This window comes from Lolium rigidum, unplaced genomic scaffold, assembly GCF_022539505.1.
Source record: "Lolium rigidum isolate FL_2022 unplaced genomic scaffold, APGP_CSIRO_Lrig_0.1 contig_47264_1, whole genome shotgun sequence".
NCBI classification, from domain to species: domain Eukaryota; kingdom Viridiplantae; phylum Streptophyta; class Magnoliopsida; order Poales; family Poaceae; genus Lolium; species Lolium rigidum.
The window spans coordinates 105-16,235 of NW_025900686.1; the positions used below are offsets into that span (position 1 = coordinate 105).

At 43.9% G+C, this 16,131-nt stretch overlaps 1 protein-coding gene and 1 long non-coding RNA gene across 2 annotated transcripts; one reads left to right on the top strand and one right to left on the bottom strand.

Moving 5' to 3' along the window:
* The first annotated feature begins 1,296 nt into the window (after window positions 1-1,296).
* Window positions 1,297-3,611, top strand: LOC124681582. Its single transcript, XR_006995936.1, has 4 exons — window positions 1,297-1,401; window positions 1,663-1,766; window positions 2,261-2,344; window positions 3,116-3,611. It is a non-coding gene; the product is annotated as an uncharacterized LOC124681582 (long non-coding RNA).
* A 327-nt stretch (window positions 3,612-3,938) lies between these two features.
* LOC124681583 lies at window positions 3,939-6,420 on the bottom strand. Its single transcript, XM_047216474.1, has one exon. The coding sequence runs from the start codon at window positions 6,391-6,393 to the stop codon at window positions 5,551-5,553; it is 843 nt and encodes a 280-aa protein (XP_047072430.1). The 5' UTR covers window positions 6,394-6,420; the 3' UTR covers window positions 3,939-5,550.
* Window positions 6,421-16,131: the final 9,711 nt, after the last annotated feature.

Genomic DNA, 16,131 nt, shown 5'->3' on the forward strand with positions numbered 1-16,131 from the left:
CCAAAAGAGAAGCTAATGGGAGTCTAATTTCTATTGCCATTTCATCCACTGTTATAGCATTGATTGTTTGCACTGCGACTGCATGGTTGCTATTACTCAAATTCAGGGATTCAGATGACATGACTCAAAGATATCCACATAGTGCAATTCCAAAATTTTCCGGGTCTTCTGGTATGTAATCACCCTTCTAACTCTATAAATGCACCATTGTGTGATGTCATATGCTTTAGCTGTTTGATTGACATCAGGACAATAATTGCATATTTTGAATCAAGTGATGCGAACTGACTATTGAAATTCAGTGGACAAATATTTTCTGGCAATGTCATTCGGGAATCCCATATACCTAACTGTTGGATAATTAATTGTGCCACATGGAATGATACAACCAGGACCTCCCATGCAACATATGTTTCCGGACTAATGCAAAAAATATCTAGATGATAATATACGACGAGTCATACTTTCACTGTTTTGTCCTGGTCATATATACATTATTTAGTACCAATAACAGACACATGTAAAGCTCTTATATTATCCTCATTTAACATCTTGGATGGGAAATTTCCAATATTTCTTAGGTGCTCTCCCTTGTTTCCGCTGCTGCCTCTCACGCTTCCACACCTCGCGCCACACCTGATTTGGCCTCTCCTTCCTCGGTGTCCAACACGAGGAGCAGTACACGAAGCTGCACCGCAGCCGGTGACAAGGAGGATGACATAGGGAGGTGGCGCCACCGCTGCTCAAACTGTGGCGACGTTAGAGCCATTGGTTATAGAATCAACCACGAACGGGGCAGGCGACCTAAAGATCCCGGCGGGTCGCCATTGAACTGCGAGATGGTGCCAATGGAGTTGTGGTGGGCTGTAGGAAGGAGGGAAAGACACTGACATCACGCTTGAAAGACGGCGGGGCATCAAGCTCGAATCGGTCGCTAGCATCATCAATGGTTTGAGCTATGCATGCTATCCATATATGATGAATCTAAATAATTCTTACCTACGCATCATCTATGCCAATCTCTGCATTTTTGCAAGATAAACATGAGTGAGCTTGACTGAATGGGAGATTAGGAATGATTTAGACTTAATGAGAGATATGGAGGATTCAATTGCATTATGTATACATACTGTTGAGAACGTGATTGAAAAATGCCTAAATGAAGATCAAGCATGAATCTACTTCCCCTTCGTGTTACAAGAATTTGACATTGTAACCGCTGTTGGGTGGTGAAAAAAATATATTATATTATAGTTCCATGTATTATTTTTTAAGTTAACTTTTTTTATTGCAGGTTTGCCGTGATGCTTACAACCGAGCAAGAGTTTGAAGGTGTTGGAGAGTGGGAGAACACTTGGTTGAAACATGAGCTGTTGGTCAGTTTTCCTCAGTATCCTATTGGTGAGCTGTGGTTTCTTCCATGTATATGTTGAATTCTTGCCAATTTGTTTTGTTTCTTCCATGTATTTGGTTGGATATAAAGAACTACTTTTTTTTATTTAGTTTTTGGCTTCCCCACTGTAGAGAAACATTTTGCCTGTTTTCACGTGTTTAAAATTATATATGTCCATTCTTTTATATAGTGCCCTATACTTTTATCAAATGTTGTATGCTTTGAATTGTAATTAGTTATGTTCTATTTTTTTTTATGGAAACCTATAGCTATCAAGAGTAGAATGGACGGTGGAAAGAGAATGGTGCGATTTCTTCATCTACGATAACTCTGCTCTTGTACTCTTGAGGAATGCTGACAAGTGACACTGACAGTGAGTTTCTCTTGTTTATAGATGTATGTTTGTTTCACGTCTGATATATGAATGCTTCCATATGTGAAGTCTAGCTAATTTTCCTTGTATGGTAAAGCTACACAATTTTTGACTAGATGTTAGAATGGAAGTTGAGCTTCTTTTATTGACCGTAATAACCATACTTTGTGTAAATTAACTTACACCATGAGTCTTGTTGAAAGGGCCAGAGCCAGCTTTATAAGGGTGTAGTAAAAAAATGTACAAAACAAATAAGGTGGGCAAAACACGTGTTAATTTGTGCCTCAGAACATATTTACATATATTAGAAGATATTATCAGTTGTCTCGTGGTGTATAATATAAATGGAGTGAAATACTTGATGTACTAGATCATTGGCTTTCAGTCTGTCATGGTTTGCTGGAGAATTTTTTTTTTTTGTATTGTTTACTGCTTCAAAATTTCCAATCGACATCACTGTTTGATAATACTGAGCTGAAGCTTGCTACTTGCAGAACATGGATGTAGGAGGTTATTCTGAAGTAAGTTTGAAAAAAAAAGACCTGGATAGATCAAAGAAATACATCAAGATGTCGCAGGTTGCACTATGTTCTGGTGCTATTACTATATTTTTTCAGTAGCCCGATATTAGTGAGTGGTTCATTTTTCAGCTTTACTAGGCAACAGTAAAATGCCTAGCCCTAATATTTGAACATGCCTATGAAAGTATCGGGGTCTACACTTTAGTGCTCAAGAAGGGAAATAAATTGGCGGGCAATTTTCCTTTTCTTTGCCCCCTTCATTCTACATGCTACACACACTATGTCATGCTTCAGTCCTATTTAATAACTGTTGCTTTTCCTTGTATGAGGTTGCCATGTTAGTTGAGCTATGAGCTACTGCCATCACATGCATAGTTAATTCATGCATGGTGAATAGTACATCAATCTCCCTAGAGCAAAAATGGTTATAGTCTGCATGCCGGTTAAGCTTACCTCTACATGGTGGAGTGAACAAAAAACCTGCTTTGTGTTTGCTAATTGCCACCATACTTCCTGAAATTTTATAGTTGGGATCCCTGTCCACGTCAAATATTTCGTGCCATGAATTTGATGAATGTATTATAAGTAATTACAAGATCTCATCGGAGCACATTGTGTTACACACTTGCTATTGTCAAATAGTCTATCGGATGATACATTTCATTTGCTCCGTTGTTTCTCATTGTTAGTTTTACGGGATATCTACATGGCTGAATATTATCCTTGAAAGTAACAATGAATTTATTTTCTTCCGGTACTTGATTACGCCATGTAGCTAACTCATGTGTCTTTTGCAGGTGTCAACATGCAATGTTTGTGATGTTGTAGAAGTGGCCGGGAAGGATGTGTTGCCAACACCACCGAGCTTCGGGTAGATGGCTGGCCGAATCTTGAACACAACCCACATCGTACGCATCGCGTGGCCGGCAGTGTCGAGCCCTTCGTTCGTCGCTGCAGCAGATTTTTCTTCGTACCTGAAGGAGAAGAAGCACAGTGTAAAGGGAAGATTCTCGGAACTGTGGTCCAAGGAGGAGCAGAAACAAGCACTCGTGAGACACAAGATCGGTGGCCACGATCGATAATGTTGACAACATCCTGAAGCCCACGACACTCCCCGAGTTCACCATATGATCATAGAGCAGCAAGAACTAGAGTTTCAAGCTTCGTTGTTCGCAACCACTAGCAAATAGAAGCCTGCATTTTCAGTGCCCGCTTGTAGATATGTGTGCTATAAACAAAGAGGAACCTGAGTGTCATGTCTTTTTCCTCTACTGTTGTAAACATTTTTGTGATGGGAACAATACATCCTTGTTTGGTTTGGTTATGTGCTGATGCGTTGGCTGATGAAATGGGGTGAACTGGCTTTTACTACTGTTATGGTGTTCACATAGGACATTCGTGTGCTCCTTTATTGGATCGCCAAGGACCGGTGAGGAGGCGCCCCATGGGGCGCCCCAACCACTAGTTCTCTTAACGTTTTACATGCCCTAATGGAAGACTACCATCTCTGCAGACTACCCTCTACGATTTCCTTCATACAACCAGGTGTACTGTCCCTAATCAGATCGGCCAATCCAAAACCAAAGCATACAACTCTATAGAACTACACAAAGTAATTATAGTGTCAGTGTTGCATTCCTTACAGCTATGGCCCCTACGCCCCTACTGACATAGCCACCATCAAACAGTTTAAGTAATATGGTGATGTTGAACAACAAACAAGCAATTTTTCTCTCACCTCTGAAAAGAGATCAATCCAAGTGTCTGGCATATTTCACTGCAGATCAAAAAGTTATCAGATTTTCCAAGACAGAACACAGCATGAATCAATCACCTTCTTATGAATTCCCAATAAGAAAACGCAGAAATATGACAAAAAAATATCCAAAAATACAAAAGTAAATAGAAAATGAATTAGTTGATTCAATAAGAGAGAAAATGGGAGTCTGAGACAAAATTGTAAATTCACAACCAGCAAGTCACAACAAGGATGTAAGCCCAATCACTATAGGGAGAGATCAGAATTAAGCTTGTTCTGGCAATCTCATAGGAAGTCAATCGTTTAATTGGGGTTTCAGTGTTGGGTCACTACATCTAGAGATACAGCAATTAGCAAGATCAATGCAAAATTAGGTGCAACTAGCTGTTGAATGTACTTGAGAAAGAATGAGTATCACTTCAATGTAACACGTCAAAAAACTAGAGGGAAAATAAGATGAAGAGAGCACCAACAAAGTACTTATAGTTTCAGCGTTGCTTCCCTTACAGCTATGGCCTACTCATAGAGCCACCATCAAACATTTTCATCTAATCAACACAAATATAATGAACAACAAACAAGCTGTTTTTCTCTCACCTCTGAAAAGAGATCAATCCACTTGTCTGACACTGCATATCAAAAACTTATCAGATTTTCAAGACAGAACACAATGTGAATCAATGACCTTGTTAGTGATTCCCGATAAGGAAATACAGAAATATGACTTAGTCTGAATCTAAATTCATAACCCAACATCATATATAGCTAAACACACAGGCATCTACGAAATTTTCAAACACAGCAACTCATATAGCAAGGTCATTGCCCAATTAGGTTAAACTAACTTTTGGTTGTACTTCAGAAACAGTGAGTAATACTTCAATTTAACGCGATAAAGAAACAAGAGGAAAAATAAGATGAAGAGAGCACCAACAAATAATTATAGTATCAGTGTATGGTAATGTTGAACAACAAACGAGCCATTTTTCTCTCACCTCTGAAAAGAGATGAATCAACTTGCCTGATTATCCGAAAGTCATCAGTTCCAAGACTGAAACACAATATGAATCAAAGTATGAAAGCACCTTCTTACGTGCTCCCAATAATAAAACACAGAAATATGACTCAGTCTGAGACTAAATTCACAACCCAACATCATATAGCTAAACGCATAGGCATCTGCAAAATATCACAACACAAAAACTCATATAGCTATTTCTGTCTTAAGTTTAGAACAGATACAACATTTGTATAGCATTTACATATATGTATATAATCCTCGCGACGCTGAAGTAACACCAATCTCTCTTGCCAACAGTGCCAGATCAAAACCTTCTCCGCAGACTACTGCGCTCTACGCTTTCCTTCATACAACTGGTGAACTGGGTATATGTTGTCCCCTAATCAGATTGGCCAATCCAAAAACCAAAGCATACAACTCTAAATCTCTAATACAGAAGAACCATACAAGCAAATCAAACCTCGGCATTACGGCACAGCTCATTCATGCGGCCACGGCCCGTCCGCGCCCGCGTCCGGCCTTCCAGGCCTCGTACTTGGGGTCGTCGGTGGGGAGCTCGAATCGGCAGAGCGGGCAGGAGTTGCGCACCTGGAGCCAGGGCACGATGCAGTCCTCGTGGTAGCGGTGCGAGCAGGGCATCCTCTTGACGCGCTCCCCCGCGGCGACCGCGTCCTTGCACACGGCGCACTCCTCCCCTTTCCCTTCCTCGTTGATGGTAAGGACGGCGGAGGGGAGGGCCTGGATAGCTGAGATGGACGCGGGGGGCTTGCTGGTGAGGAAGAGCGCCTCCCCGCCGGCGACGAGGAGCTCGTGCGCGTCCCGGTGGGAGGTGTAGACGAACCCCTCGTCGGCGTCGGCGGGGGGCGTGGCGCCGAGCACCTCCCACTCGGGCTCCGCGGCGGGCCCGGGCGCGGGCGCCACCTCCTCCCAGTCGAACTCGTCGGCGGTCGCGGGTGGGTACAGCGGCAGATCCGGCTCGGACTCCTCGTCGAACTGGAGGCAGTCCCACGGGATGGAGGCGGACGAGTCGTCGTCGTCGTCCTCGGGGAAGCCGAGCCCGTCGTTGCGGGGCGCGACGAGCGCGTCGTGGAAGAGGTCGCGCTCGACGGAGAGGAACTGGCTGCGGACGCGGTCGGCCGCGGAGACCGACAGCGCGGGCGACGCGGGGGTCGGATCTGGGCGGAAGACCGGGACGAAGGCGTCGTAGCAGGAGGAGGAGGAGGTGGTGGTGGGGGTGGTGGCGGTGGCGGAGGAGGAGGGCTCTAGGGTTTGGAAGATCTCGTCGGCGGCGAGCCGCAGGAGGAGGTACGGGGACGCCATGGCCATGGGGCTGGGGAAAAAATCGCGGTCCTGGTCCTGGAGGAGCGTTTCGGTCGGGAATCCGCTTCCCTATATGCGTGTGGCGCTGTCCGTGCGACTCTTGCGGTAGATGGGAATGGCGACCGCGTCCTTGTCTCGTGACCGTGGGGCCCACCGGATGTGGCGCCCAGATGTCATCGAGCTGGGTACTGAATCGGTAGACGCTACCGACGATTGTGTCCTCTCATGGCAGGTGGGGCACTAGTGTATGGACCCACGTGTCAGTCACCGTCAGGCAGGCGTGTTACAGTAGGAAGTGGTAGATTGATCGATGGCTGAGTCGAGCGAACGGAGGAAAATGCTCGGCCCACAGTCATGTACTCCTCTCTACCCACTGACCGGTAGGTCCACGTTGTTACGTTCCTCCCTTGTCAGCGACACATTAGGCGATTAGGTGCGTGAGAGCGAGGTGGCACCTTCAAGTCAAACTTGGGGCAGTGGCGCTGTGCAGTGTGAGCGGAGCAAAGTGGTGGGTTGCTTGCACATGCGCGGATTACAGGCTGTCTGACAGCGACGCAGGGAAGCCGCAGCTTCGGCCGGGCACGCAAAGCAACACGTTGATGTTCACTGCTGCGAACTGGCGTTGACTATGTAGACGAAGAACATCGTACGGGCACCACTTCTTTCACGGTCAAGCCCCAGCCTCGTAATTTTTCGAGGTATCCCCGCCTTGCATCTTTTTTACAGCTGCAATATCATCATACAATATCTTGCTCAGTGTGTTGAGATCTTTGTAACCCAATACTTGTCCATTTCAAAGAATAAGAAGCCATGTTTTCGCGTTTTTTTTCTTTGACCAAACAATAATTCGAATATGTAGTAGATAATGTATACTCTCTCCATATCAGTTAGTAGTCTTAATCCTAGCCCTATGTTTTCAATTTGATGCATTCGAATTTACCTAATTTAAGATATCTTTTTATGGACAGAGGTAATATATCAATAGAAAATTTATATGTTATATTTTCTTATAGTACAATTTTTCTGGTATATAGTTTATACTATATCGGTTAAAATTGGTGACCTAGCTAGGTACACATGTAGGACTAATAAACTGGTATGAGGGGACTAATAGGGCATTACAAAACTAGTGTACTATAAATTCCAAGCTTTAGGGCACCGGAAAAGTTATGTAACAGACAGCCTATTTGAAAAGCAATTGGAACATGAGATCCAATGGTGAGGGAGGGAGGGAGGGAGGGAGGGAGGCGCATCCGATGGTGAGAGATCAGCAAAGAGCAGCGGCTCACCAACGATCACATGAGCTTAGCTGCGGCCGTCGGTGGGCTGCCACGGTATTGCAACAACCATCTTAGGAGGCGTCGGGGAGATGAATGGGTGGATTCCAGCGGATTCGGGTGGCGGAGTCACGAGATTCAGGGGTGAAGCTGTGAGGTGAGGACGGTCCACGGAGTCAAAATGGTGGTTACTTGAGGCGACAATCTATTGAAATCGGTGTCAAGTAGTGAGGTAGTTTCACCGTTGTGGTTGGTTTCATGCTACAACCATTTTTTATGTCCCGGAATATGATAGGGCAGCCACAACAACGGTGTCCTGAATATACACCACTCACCGTCGAATATTAGAGCGTGCCATAAATATAAATCTGCTTTAGCTGTGTGCGACACCAAATACATTAAAAACAGCTTTTGGGATATTTTTTTGAAATGGGGTATCCCTATCCTCTGCATCAATCAATGCATATGGCCTCTTTTATTAAAATCAATCCTGAATTACAACCAGCAAATCTCAAAACTTATTACAGATCATGGATCATTTAAAGTCGCGATAAAAATAAGCCATCTAAAAAATAGGAAAACAAAGCGCATTTGCATCTTCATGTTAGCCAGCCGCACCACTTGTAGAAATCATGTGCAACCATTACCAGCCGGTTGCACCCAATATCTATAGTATGGCGCTCCACCTCAAGCTAGAGATAGGACCACATATGGATCTAGTGGGTAGCCAAAGGTATAACCTGCAAAAATGATGAAAACTTTTTTTTTGTTAAAGATGCAATAGTTACGCACATTCCATACCGCCCACACCAATGCACACACTACAATTCTAATGTAAGCTTTATCTTTTCTGCCTATCCCATTTAACCAATTCCCAAAAAAAAGTGTAATATTCAAAGGTGGAGATATGTTAAATGTCATATAGACAATCTACCTAATTATTTGAGTAGATGGGCAAGATATAAAAAGGTGTTGTATTGTCTCACCTTGATCACAAAAACAACATTTAGCACAGCCATGCCAATTACGTTTTGCCAAGTTATCTTTCGCATAAATCACTTTTTTATGGAGAAACCACATAAAAATCTTTATCTTTAGTGAAACTTTCATCTTTCAAATGTACTTTTTGAGAAAAATGGTATGGTTATATAACATATCAGCATACATCGACTTGACCCTGAGGATGCCAAAGGTGTTTAAATACCATGTAAAAATATCGTCGGTATCTTTTAGCTGAACCAAAATGAGTCTATGTAACAGGTGTGTCCATCTATCCCACATTCAACGGTGACATTTTTGTGATTTGCAACATTATAAAAGAGAGGGATACTCTTCCGCTAAAGATTTGTTACCCAACCAATTATCCTCCCAGAATCTAGTGTTTTGACCAACAACAAAAGACCCCCAATAAAATAAATCGTTCTTCACATTCATTAAACCCTTCCAAACAGGGGGAGTCATTTGGTTTTCTTTGAAACCTGGGAAAGGGTTTTCGACTGCAAATATTTCTTATGCAGCAGCTCTTGCAACGCGCCATACTCATTCAAAAGTTTGTAAAGCCACTTGCTAAGTAGACACTTGTTTTTCAGATCTACATCCACTCCTAGTCCTCCTTGATCGTTGGGTCGACATATTATATTCCATTTAATTAACATATATTTCTTCTTATGTCCATCGCTTTGCCAAAAAAACATGATCGAAAGAAATCAAACCTCTTCCGAACTCATTTCGGTATCTCGAGGAAAGAATGCATGAACATTGGGAGGCTAGTTAAAACTGAATTGATCAGAACTAAACGATCACCGTATGATAATAATTTCCCAATCCAATTACTTAGCTTTATCTCAATCGATCCTCCACTGGTTTCCATTCACCATTTCTCAGCTTGCGGTAATGGATTGGAATCCCTAGATATCTAAAAGGTAGTGAAGCTATGTCACAACCAAATATAGTTTTATACTCGTTCTCCATTTTTTTTTGCCTTTCCAAAAGAAAATACCTCACTCTTGTGAAAATATATTTTTAATCCGGACAAATGTTCAAAAATGCGTAAGACTAATTTCATGTTTAAAGCTTTTTGAAGGTCGCACTCCATAAATAATATGGTATCATCCGCATACCGAAGGATTGAAACTCCACCATCAACCAAATGAGAAATAAGACCAGCAACTTGCCATCCTCTTTTGCTCTCGCGATCAAAATAGCTAACATATCTTCAACAGTTATAACAGAATGGGAGATAACGGATCCCCCTTGGCGCAACCCCTTTTTATTTGAAAATAATGACCTATGTCATTGTTTACTCGAATTCCCACACTACCCTTTTTAATATAGTTTTTGTAAGGGTATTTTACCCTTATCCATTATTTTGGTTACGATGACACCGTAGCTAGAGTAATCGGACTAATACATGCCTACAAGATTATTCTCATGTATTAGTCTAATAGGCATAATGGTGTATCAATGGAACAAGAAGGTGAAGGGAGACCCCCACTTCGAAGGAAAGAAGAGAAGCTCAGGCCGGCGTACGGTCCGGCGGCACCGGATGCCACATCGGCTGGTCCAGCGCAGACCGCCCCTGGCACCGGTGCACACCGGGCACATTCGAGGGTGCCCGGCTCGATCGCCTGGCACTACAAGAAAAGTTCTGATAGACAACGTCTCAAAATCGTCCGGTAAGGGGTATTTTTCGTCGCCTATGTGCCTAACCCGACGATATGGGTTCTGTTGTCGAAACTGCGTCAGGCAAAGTCCTACGACGATTTTTTCGGTCCGTCGCGCTTGGGCGCCCTTCCGCCACGGAAAATCGGACCGTTGCAGAAGTGTTTCCGGGAGCCCGTTGATTGCTGACGTCATGCAAACTGACACGTGGCAGACGCCGTGCACCGGCGGTTAACGGCGTTAACCGCCGAAACCCCGTGGTAGATGGTAGGCCCACACGAGGCTCGCCACGTCTTAAGCGGGCCGGCCCATTAAGTTTGCGGCCGGGCCAGGCGACTTAGTTTGACCGGTCAACTATATAGTCGAGGTGGTCCATTAGTTACGTGGGCCGGGCCTAACCTCTAAGGTTGATCGGTCAAAGATTAATGGGCCGGCCCACTAAGCATGTGGGCCGGGCCGAATGCACTCGTTTGACCGGTCAACGAGCAAACGGGCCGGCCCACAAAACATGAGGGACCCACTTTCCTGTTATCGGGCCGGCCCATTTACAAGTGGGGTCCACCTTAAAGCAAGTGGGCCGGCCCAAGAAGTTATTGGGCGGCCCGACTAGCTCGTGGGTCCCATTTTCCTCCTATAGGGCCGGCCCATTTAGTACGTGGGGTCCACGGTAGATTAAATGGGCTAGCCCAACAAGCCGATGGGCGGGCCAAAATCACAGGTGGGTCCCACTTACTCGTTAAAGGGCCGGCCCATTTAGTATGTGGGGTCCACCATATAGCAAGTGTGCCGGCCCAACAAGTTAGTGGGCCGGGCCAAAAACACGGGTGGGTCCCACTTTCCAGTTAAAGGGCCGGCCCATTTAGTATGTGGGGTCCACCAGAACGTAATTGGGCTAGCCCAACAGGAAAGTGGGCCGGGCCAAAAACACAGGTGGGTCCCACATTCCTGTTAAAGGGCCGGCCCATTGAGCAAGTGGGGTCCACGATATAGCAAGTGGGCCGGCCCAATAAGATAGTGGGCCGGGCCAAGAACACTGGTGGGTCCCGTATTCCTGTTAAAGGGCCGGCCCAGTTTGTAAGTGGGGTCCACCATAACGTAATTGGGCCAGCCCAACAAGATAGTGGGCCGGGCCAAAAACACGAGTGGGTCCCACTTACCTTTAACGGGCCGGTCCAGTTTGTATGTGGGGTCCACCACAGAAGCAATTGGGCCGGCCCAACAAGATAGTGGGCCGGGCCAAAACACAAGTGGGTCCCACTATCCTGTTAATGGGCCGGCCCATTTGATAGTGGGGTCCACAACAGAAGCAAGTGGGCCAGCCCAAGTAGAGTGTGGGTTCCACAATAAATCAAGTGGGCTGGCCCAATAAGTAAGTGGGCCAGCCCATTTAGTTGCTGTTTATATGCCGGTGATGGCGTGTATTTCACACGTTCGTTGGGCAACCCCAAGAGGAAGGTATGATGCGCACAGCAGCAAGTTTTCCCTCAGAAAGAAACCAAGGTTTATCGAACCAGGAGGAGCCAAGAAGCACGTTGAAGGTTGATGGCGGCGGGATGTAGTGCGGCGCAACACCGGAGATTCCGCGCCAACGTGGAACTCGCACAACACAACCAAAGTACTTTGCCCCAACGAAACAGAGTGAGGTTGTCAATCTCACCGGCTTGCCGTAACAAAGGATTAACCGTATTGTGTGGAAGATGATTGTTTGCGAGAGAAAACGATAAAAACAAGTATTGCAAGTAGATTGTATTTCAGGTAAAGAGAATTGGACCGGGGTCCACAGTTCACTAGAGGTGTCTCTCCCATAAGACGAACGGCATGTTGGGTGAACAAATTACGGTTGGGCAATTGACAAATAAAGAGAGCATGACCATGCACATACATATCATGATGAGTATAGTGAGATTTAATTGGGCATTACGACAAAGTACATAGACCGCCATCCAACCGCATCTATGCCTAAAAAGTCCACCTTCGAGGTTATCATCCGAACCCCCTCCAGGTATTAAGTTGCAAAGCAACGGACAATTGCATTAAGTATGGTGCGTAATGTAATCAACAACTACATCCTTAGACATAGCATCAATGTTTTATCCCTAGTGGCAACGAGCACAACACAACCTTAGAACTTTACTGTCATCGTCCCAGGTGTCAATGCAGGCATGAACCCACTATCGAGCATAAGTACTCCCTCTTGGAGTTAAAAGTAAAAACATGGCCAGAGCCTCTACTAGAAACGGAGAGCATGCAAGATCATAAACAACACATAAGCATAACTTTGATAATCAACATAACAAGTATTCTCTATTCATCGGATCCCAACAAACGCAACATATAGAATTACGGATAGATGATCTTGATCATGTTAGGCAGCCTCACAAGATCCGACAATGATATCACAATGGGGAGAAGACAACCATCTAGCTACTCGCTATGGACCCATAGTCCAGGGGTAGACTACTCACTCATCACTCCGGAGGCGACCATGGCGGTGTAGAGTCCTCCGGGAGATGATTCCCCTCTCCCGGCAGAGTGCCGGAGGCGATCTCCAGGATCCCCCGAGATGGGATCGGCGGCGACGGCGTCTCGGTAAGGTTTTCCGTATCGTGGTTCTCGGTACCGGGGGTTTCGTCACGGAGGCTTTAAGTAGGCGGAAGGGCAAGTCGAGAGGCGGCACGGGGGCCCACACCATAGGCCGGCGCGGCCGGGGGTGGGGCCGCGCCGCCCTAGGGTTTGGCCACCCCGTGGCCCCTCTCCGTCTCGTCTTCGGTCTTCGGAAGCTTCGTGAGAAAATAGGCCTCCGGGCTTTTATTTCGTCCAATTCCGAGAATATTTCTTTACTAGGATTTCCGAAACCAAAAACAGCGAGAAAACGAGCAATCGGCACTTCGGCATCTTGTTAATAGGTTAGTTCCGGAAAATGCACGAATATGACATAAAGTGTGCATAAAACATGTAGATAACATCAATAATGTGGCATGGAACACAAGAAATTATCGATACGTTGGAGACGTATCGGCATCCCCAAGCTTAGTTTCGCTCGTCCCGAGCGGGTAAAACGATAACAAAGATAATTTCTGGAGTGACATGCCATCATAAACTTGATCATACTATTTGTAAAGCATATGTAGAGAATGCAGCGATCAAAACAATGTGTATGACATGAGTAAACAAGTGAATCATAAAGCAAAGACTTTTCATGAATAGCACTTCAAGACAAGCATCAATGAGTCTTGCATAAGAGTTAACTCATAAAGCAATAATTCAAAGTAAAGGTATTGAAGCAACACAAAAGAAGATTAAGTTTCAGCGGTTGCTTTCAACTTGTAACATGTATATCTCATGGATATTGTCAACATAGAGTAATATAATAAGTGCAATAAGCAAGTATGTAGGAATCAATGCACAGTTCACACAAGTGTTTGCTTCTTGAGGTGGAGAGAAATAGGTGAACTGACTCAACATTGAAAGTAAAAGAATGGTCCTCATAGAGGAAAAGCATCGATTGCTATATTTGTGCTAGAGCTTTGATTTTGAAAACATGAAACAATTTTGTCAACGGTAGTAATAAAGCATATGCATCATGTAAATTATATCTTATAAGTTGCAAGCCTCATGCATAGTGTACTAATAGTGCTCGCACCTTGTCCTAATTAGCTTGGACTACCTGGATTATCACCGCAATACATATGCTTTAACCAAGTTTCACAAAGGGGTACCTCTATGCCGCTCTGTACAAAGGTCTAAGGAGAAAGCTCGCATTTGGATTTCTCGCTTTTGATTATTCTCAACTTAGACATCCATACCGGGACAACATAGACAACAGATAATGGACTCCTCTTTTAATGCTTTAAGCATTCAACAACAATTAATTCTTTTCTCATTAGAGATTTGAGGATGTTTGTCCAAAACTGAAACTTCCACCATGGATCATGGCTTTAGTTAGCGGCCCAATGTTCTTCTCTCACAATATGCATGCTCAAACCATTCAACTCGGTGTAGATCGCCCTTACTTCGGACAAGACGAACATGCATAGCAACTCACATGAAATTCAACAAAGAGTTGATGGCGTTCCCAAGTAAACATGGTTATCGCACAACAAGCAACTTAATAAGAGATAAAGTGCATAATTACATATTCAATACCACAATAGTTTTTAAGCTATTTGTCCCATGAGCTATATATTGCAAAGGTGAATGATGGAATTTTTAAAGGTAGCACTCAAGCAATTTACTTTGGAATGGCGGAAAATACCATGTAGTATAGGTAGGTATGGTGGACACAAATGGCATAGTGGTTGGCTCAAGTATTTTGGATGCATGAGAAGTATTCCCTCTCGATACAAGGTTTAGGCTAGCAAGGCTTATTTGAAACAAACACAAGGATGAACCGGTGCAGCAAAACTCACATAAATGACATATTGAAAACATTATAAGACTCTACACCGTCTTCCTTGTTGTTCAAACTCAATACTAGAAATTATCTAGACCTTAGAGAAACCAAATATGCAAACCAAATTTTAGCGTGCTCTATGTATTTCTTCATTAATGGGTGCAAAGCATATGATGCAAGAGCTTAAATATGAGCACAACAATTGCCAGGTATCACATTACCCAAGACATTTATAGCAATTACTACATGTATCATTTTCCAATTCCAACCATATAACAATTTAACGAAGGAGAAACTTCGCCATGAATACTATGAGTAGAAACAAAGGACATATTTGTCCATATGCTACAGCGGAGTGTGTATCTCTCCCATAAAGTGAATGCTAGGATCCATTTTATTCAAACAAAACAAAAACAAAAACAAACAGACGCTCCAAGAAAAAGCACATAAGATGTGGCCGAATAAAAATGTAGTTTCGGGGGAGGAACCCGATAATGTTGTTGATGAAGAAGGGGATGCCTTGGGCATCCCCAAGCTTAGACGCTTGAGTCTTCTTGATATATGCAGGGGTGAACCACCGGGTGCATCCCCAAGCTTAGAGCTTTCACTCTCCTTAATCATGTTGCATCATACTCCTCTCTTGACCCTTGAAAACTTCCTCCACACCAAACTCGAAACAACTCATTAGAGGGTTAGTGCACAATATAAATTGACATATTCAGAGGTGACACAATCATTCTTAACACTTCTGGACATTGCATAATGCTACTGGACATTAGTGGATCAAAGAAATTCATCCAACATAGCGAAAGAGGCAATGCGAAATAAAAGGCAGAATCTGTCAAAACAGAACAGTTCGTATTGACGAATTTTAAAATGGCACCAGACTTGCTCAAATGAAAATGCTCAAATTGAATGAAAGTTGCGTACATATCTGAGGATCATGCACGTAAATTGGCATAATTTTCTGAGCTTCCTGCAGGGCAGTGGGCTCAGATTCGTGACAGCAAAGAAATCTGGAACTGCGCAGTAATCCAAATCTAGTACTTACTTTTCTATCAACGGCTTAACTTGGCACAACAAAACTCAAAACTAAGATAAGGAGAGGTTGCTACAGTAGTAAACAACTTCCAAGACACAAAATAAAAACAAAGTACTGTAGGTAAAAACATGGGTTGTCTCCCATAAGCGCTTTTCTTTAACGCCTTTCAGCTAGGCGCGAGAAAGTGTGTATCAAGTAACATCAAGAGATGAAGCATCAACATCATAATTTGTTCTAATAATAGAATCATAAGGTACCTTTATTCTCTTTCTAGGGAAGTGTTCCATACCTTTCTTGAGAGGAAATTGATATTTTATATTACCTTCCCTCATATCAATAATAGCACCAACAGTTCGAAGAAAAGGTCTTCC

What these genes read in the sequence shown, in the direction of transcription:
- LOC124681583 (XM_047216474.1), bottom strand. Translation starts at nt 6,393, where the DNA reads ATGGCCATGGCGTCCCCGTACCTCCTCCTGCGGCTCGCCGCCGACGAG.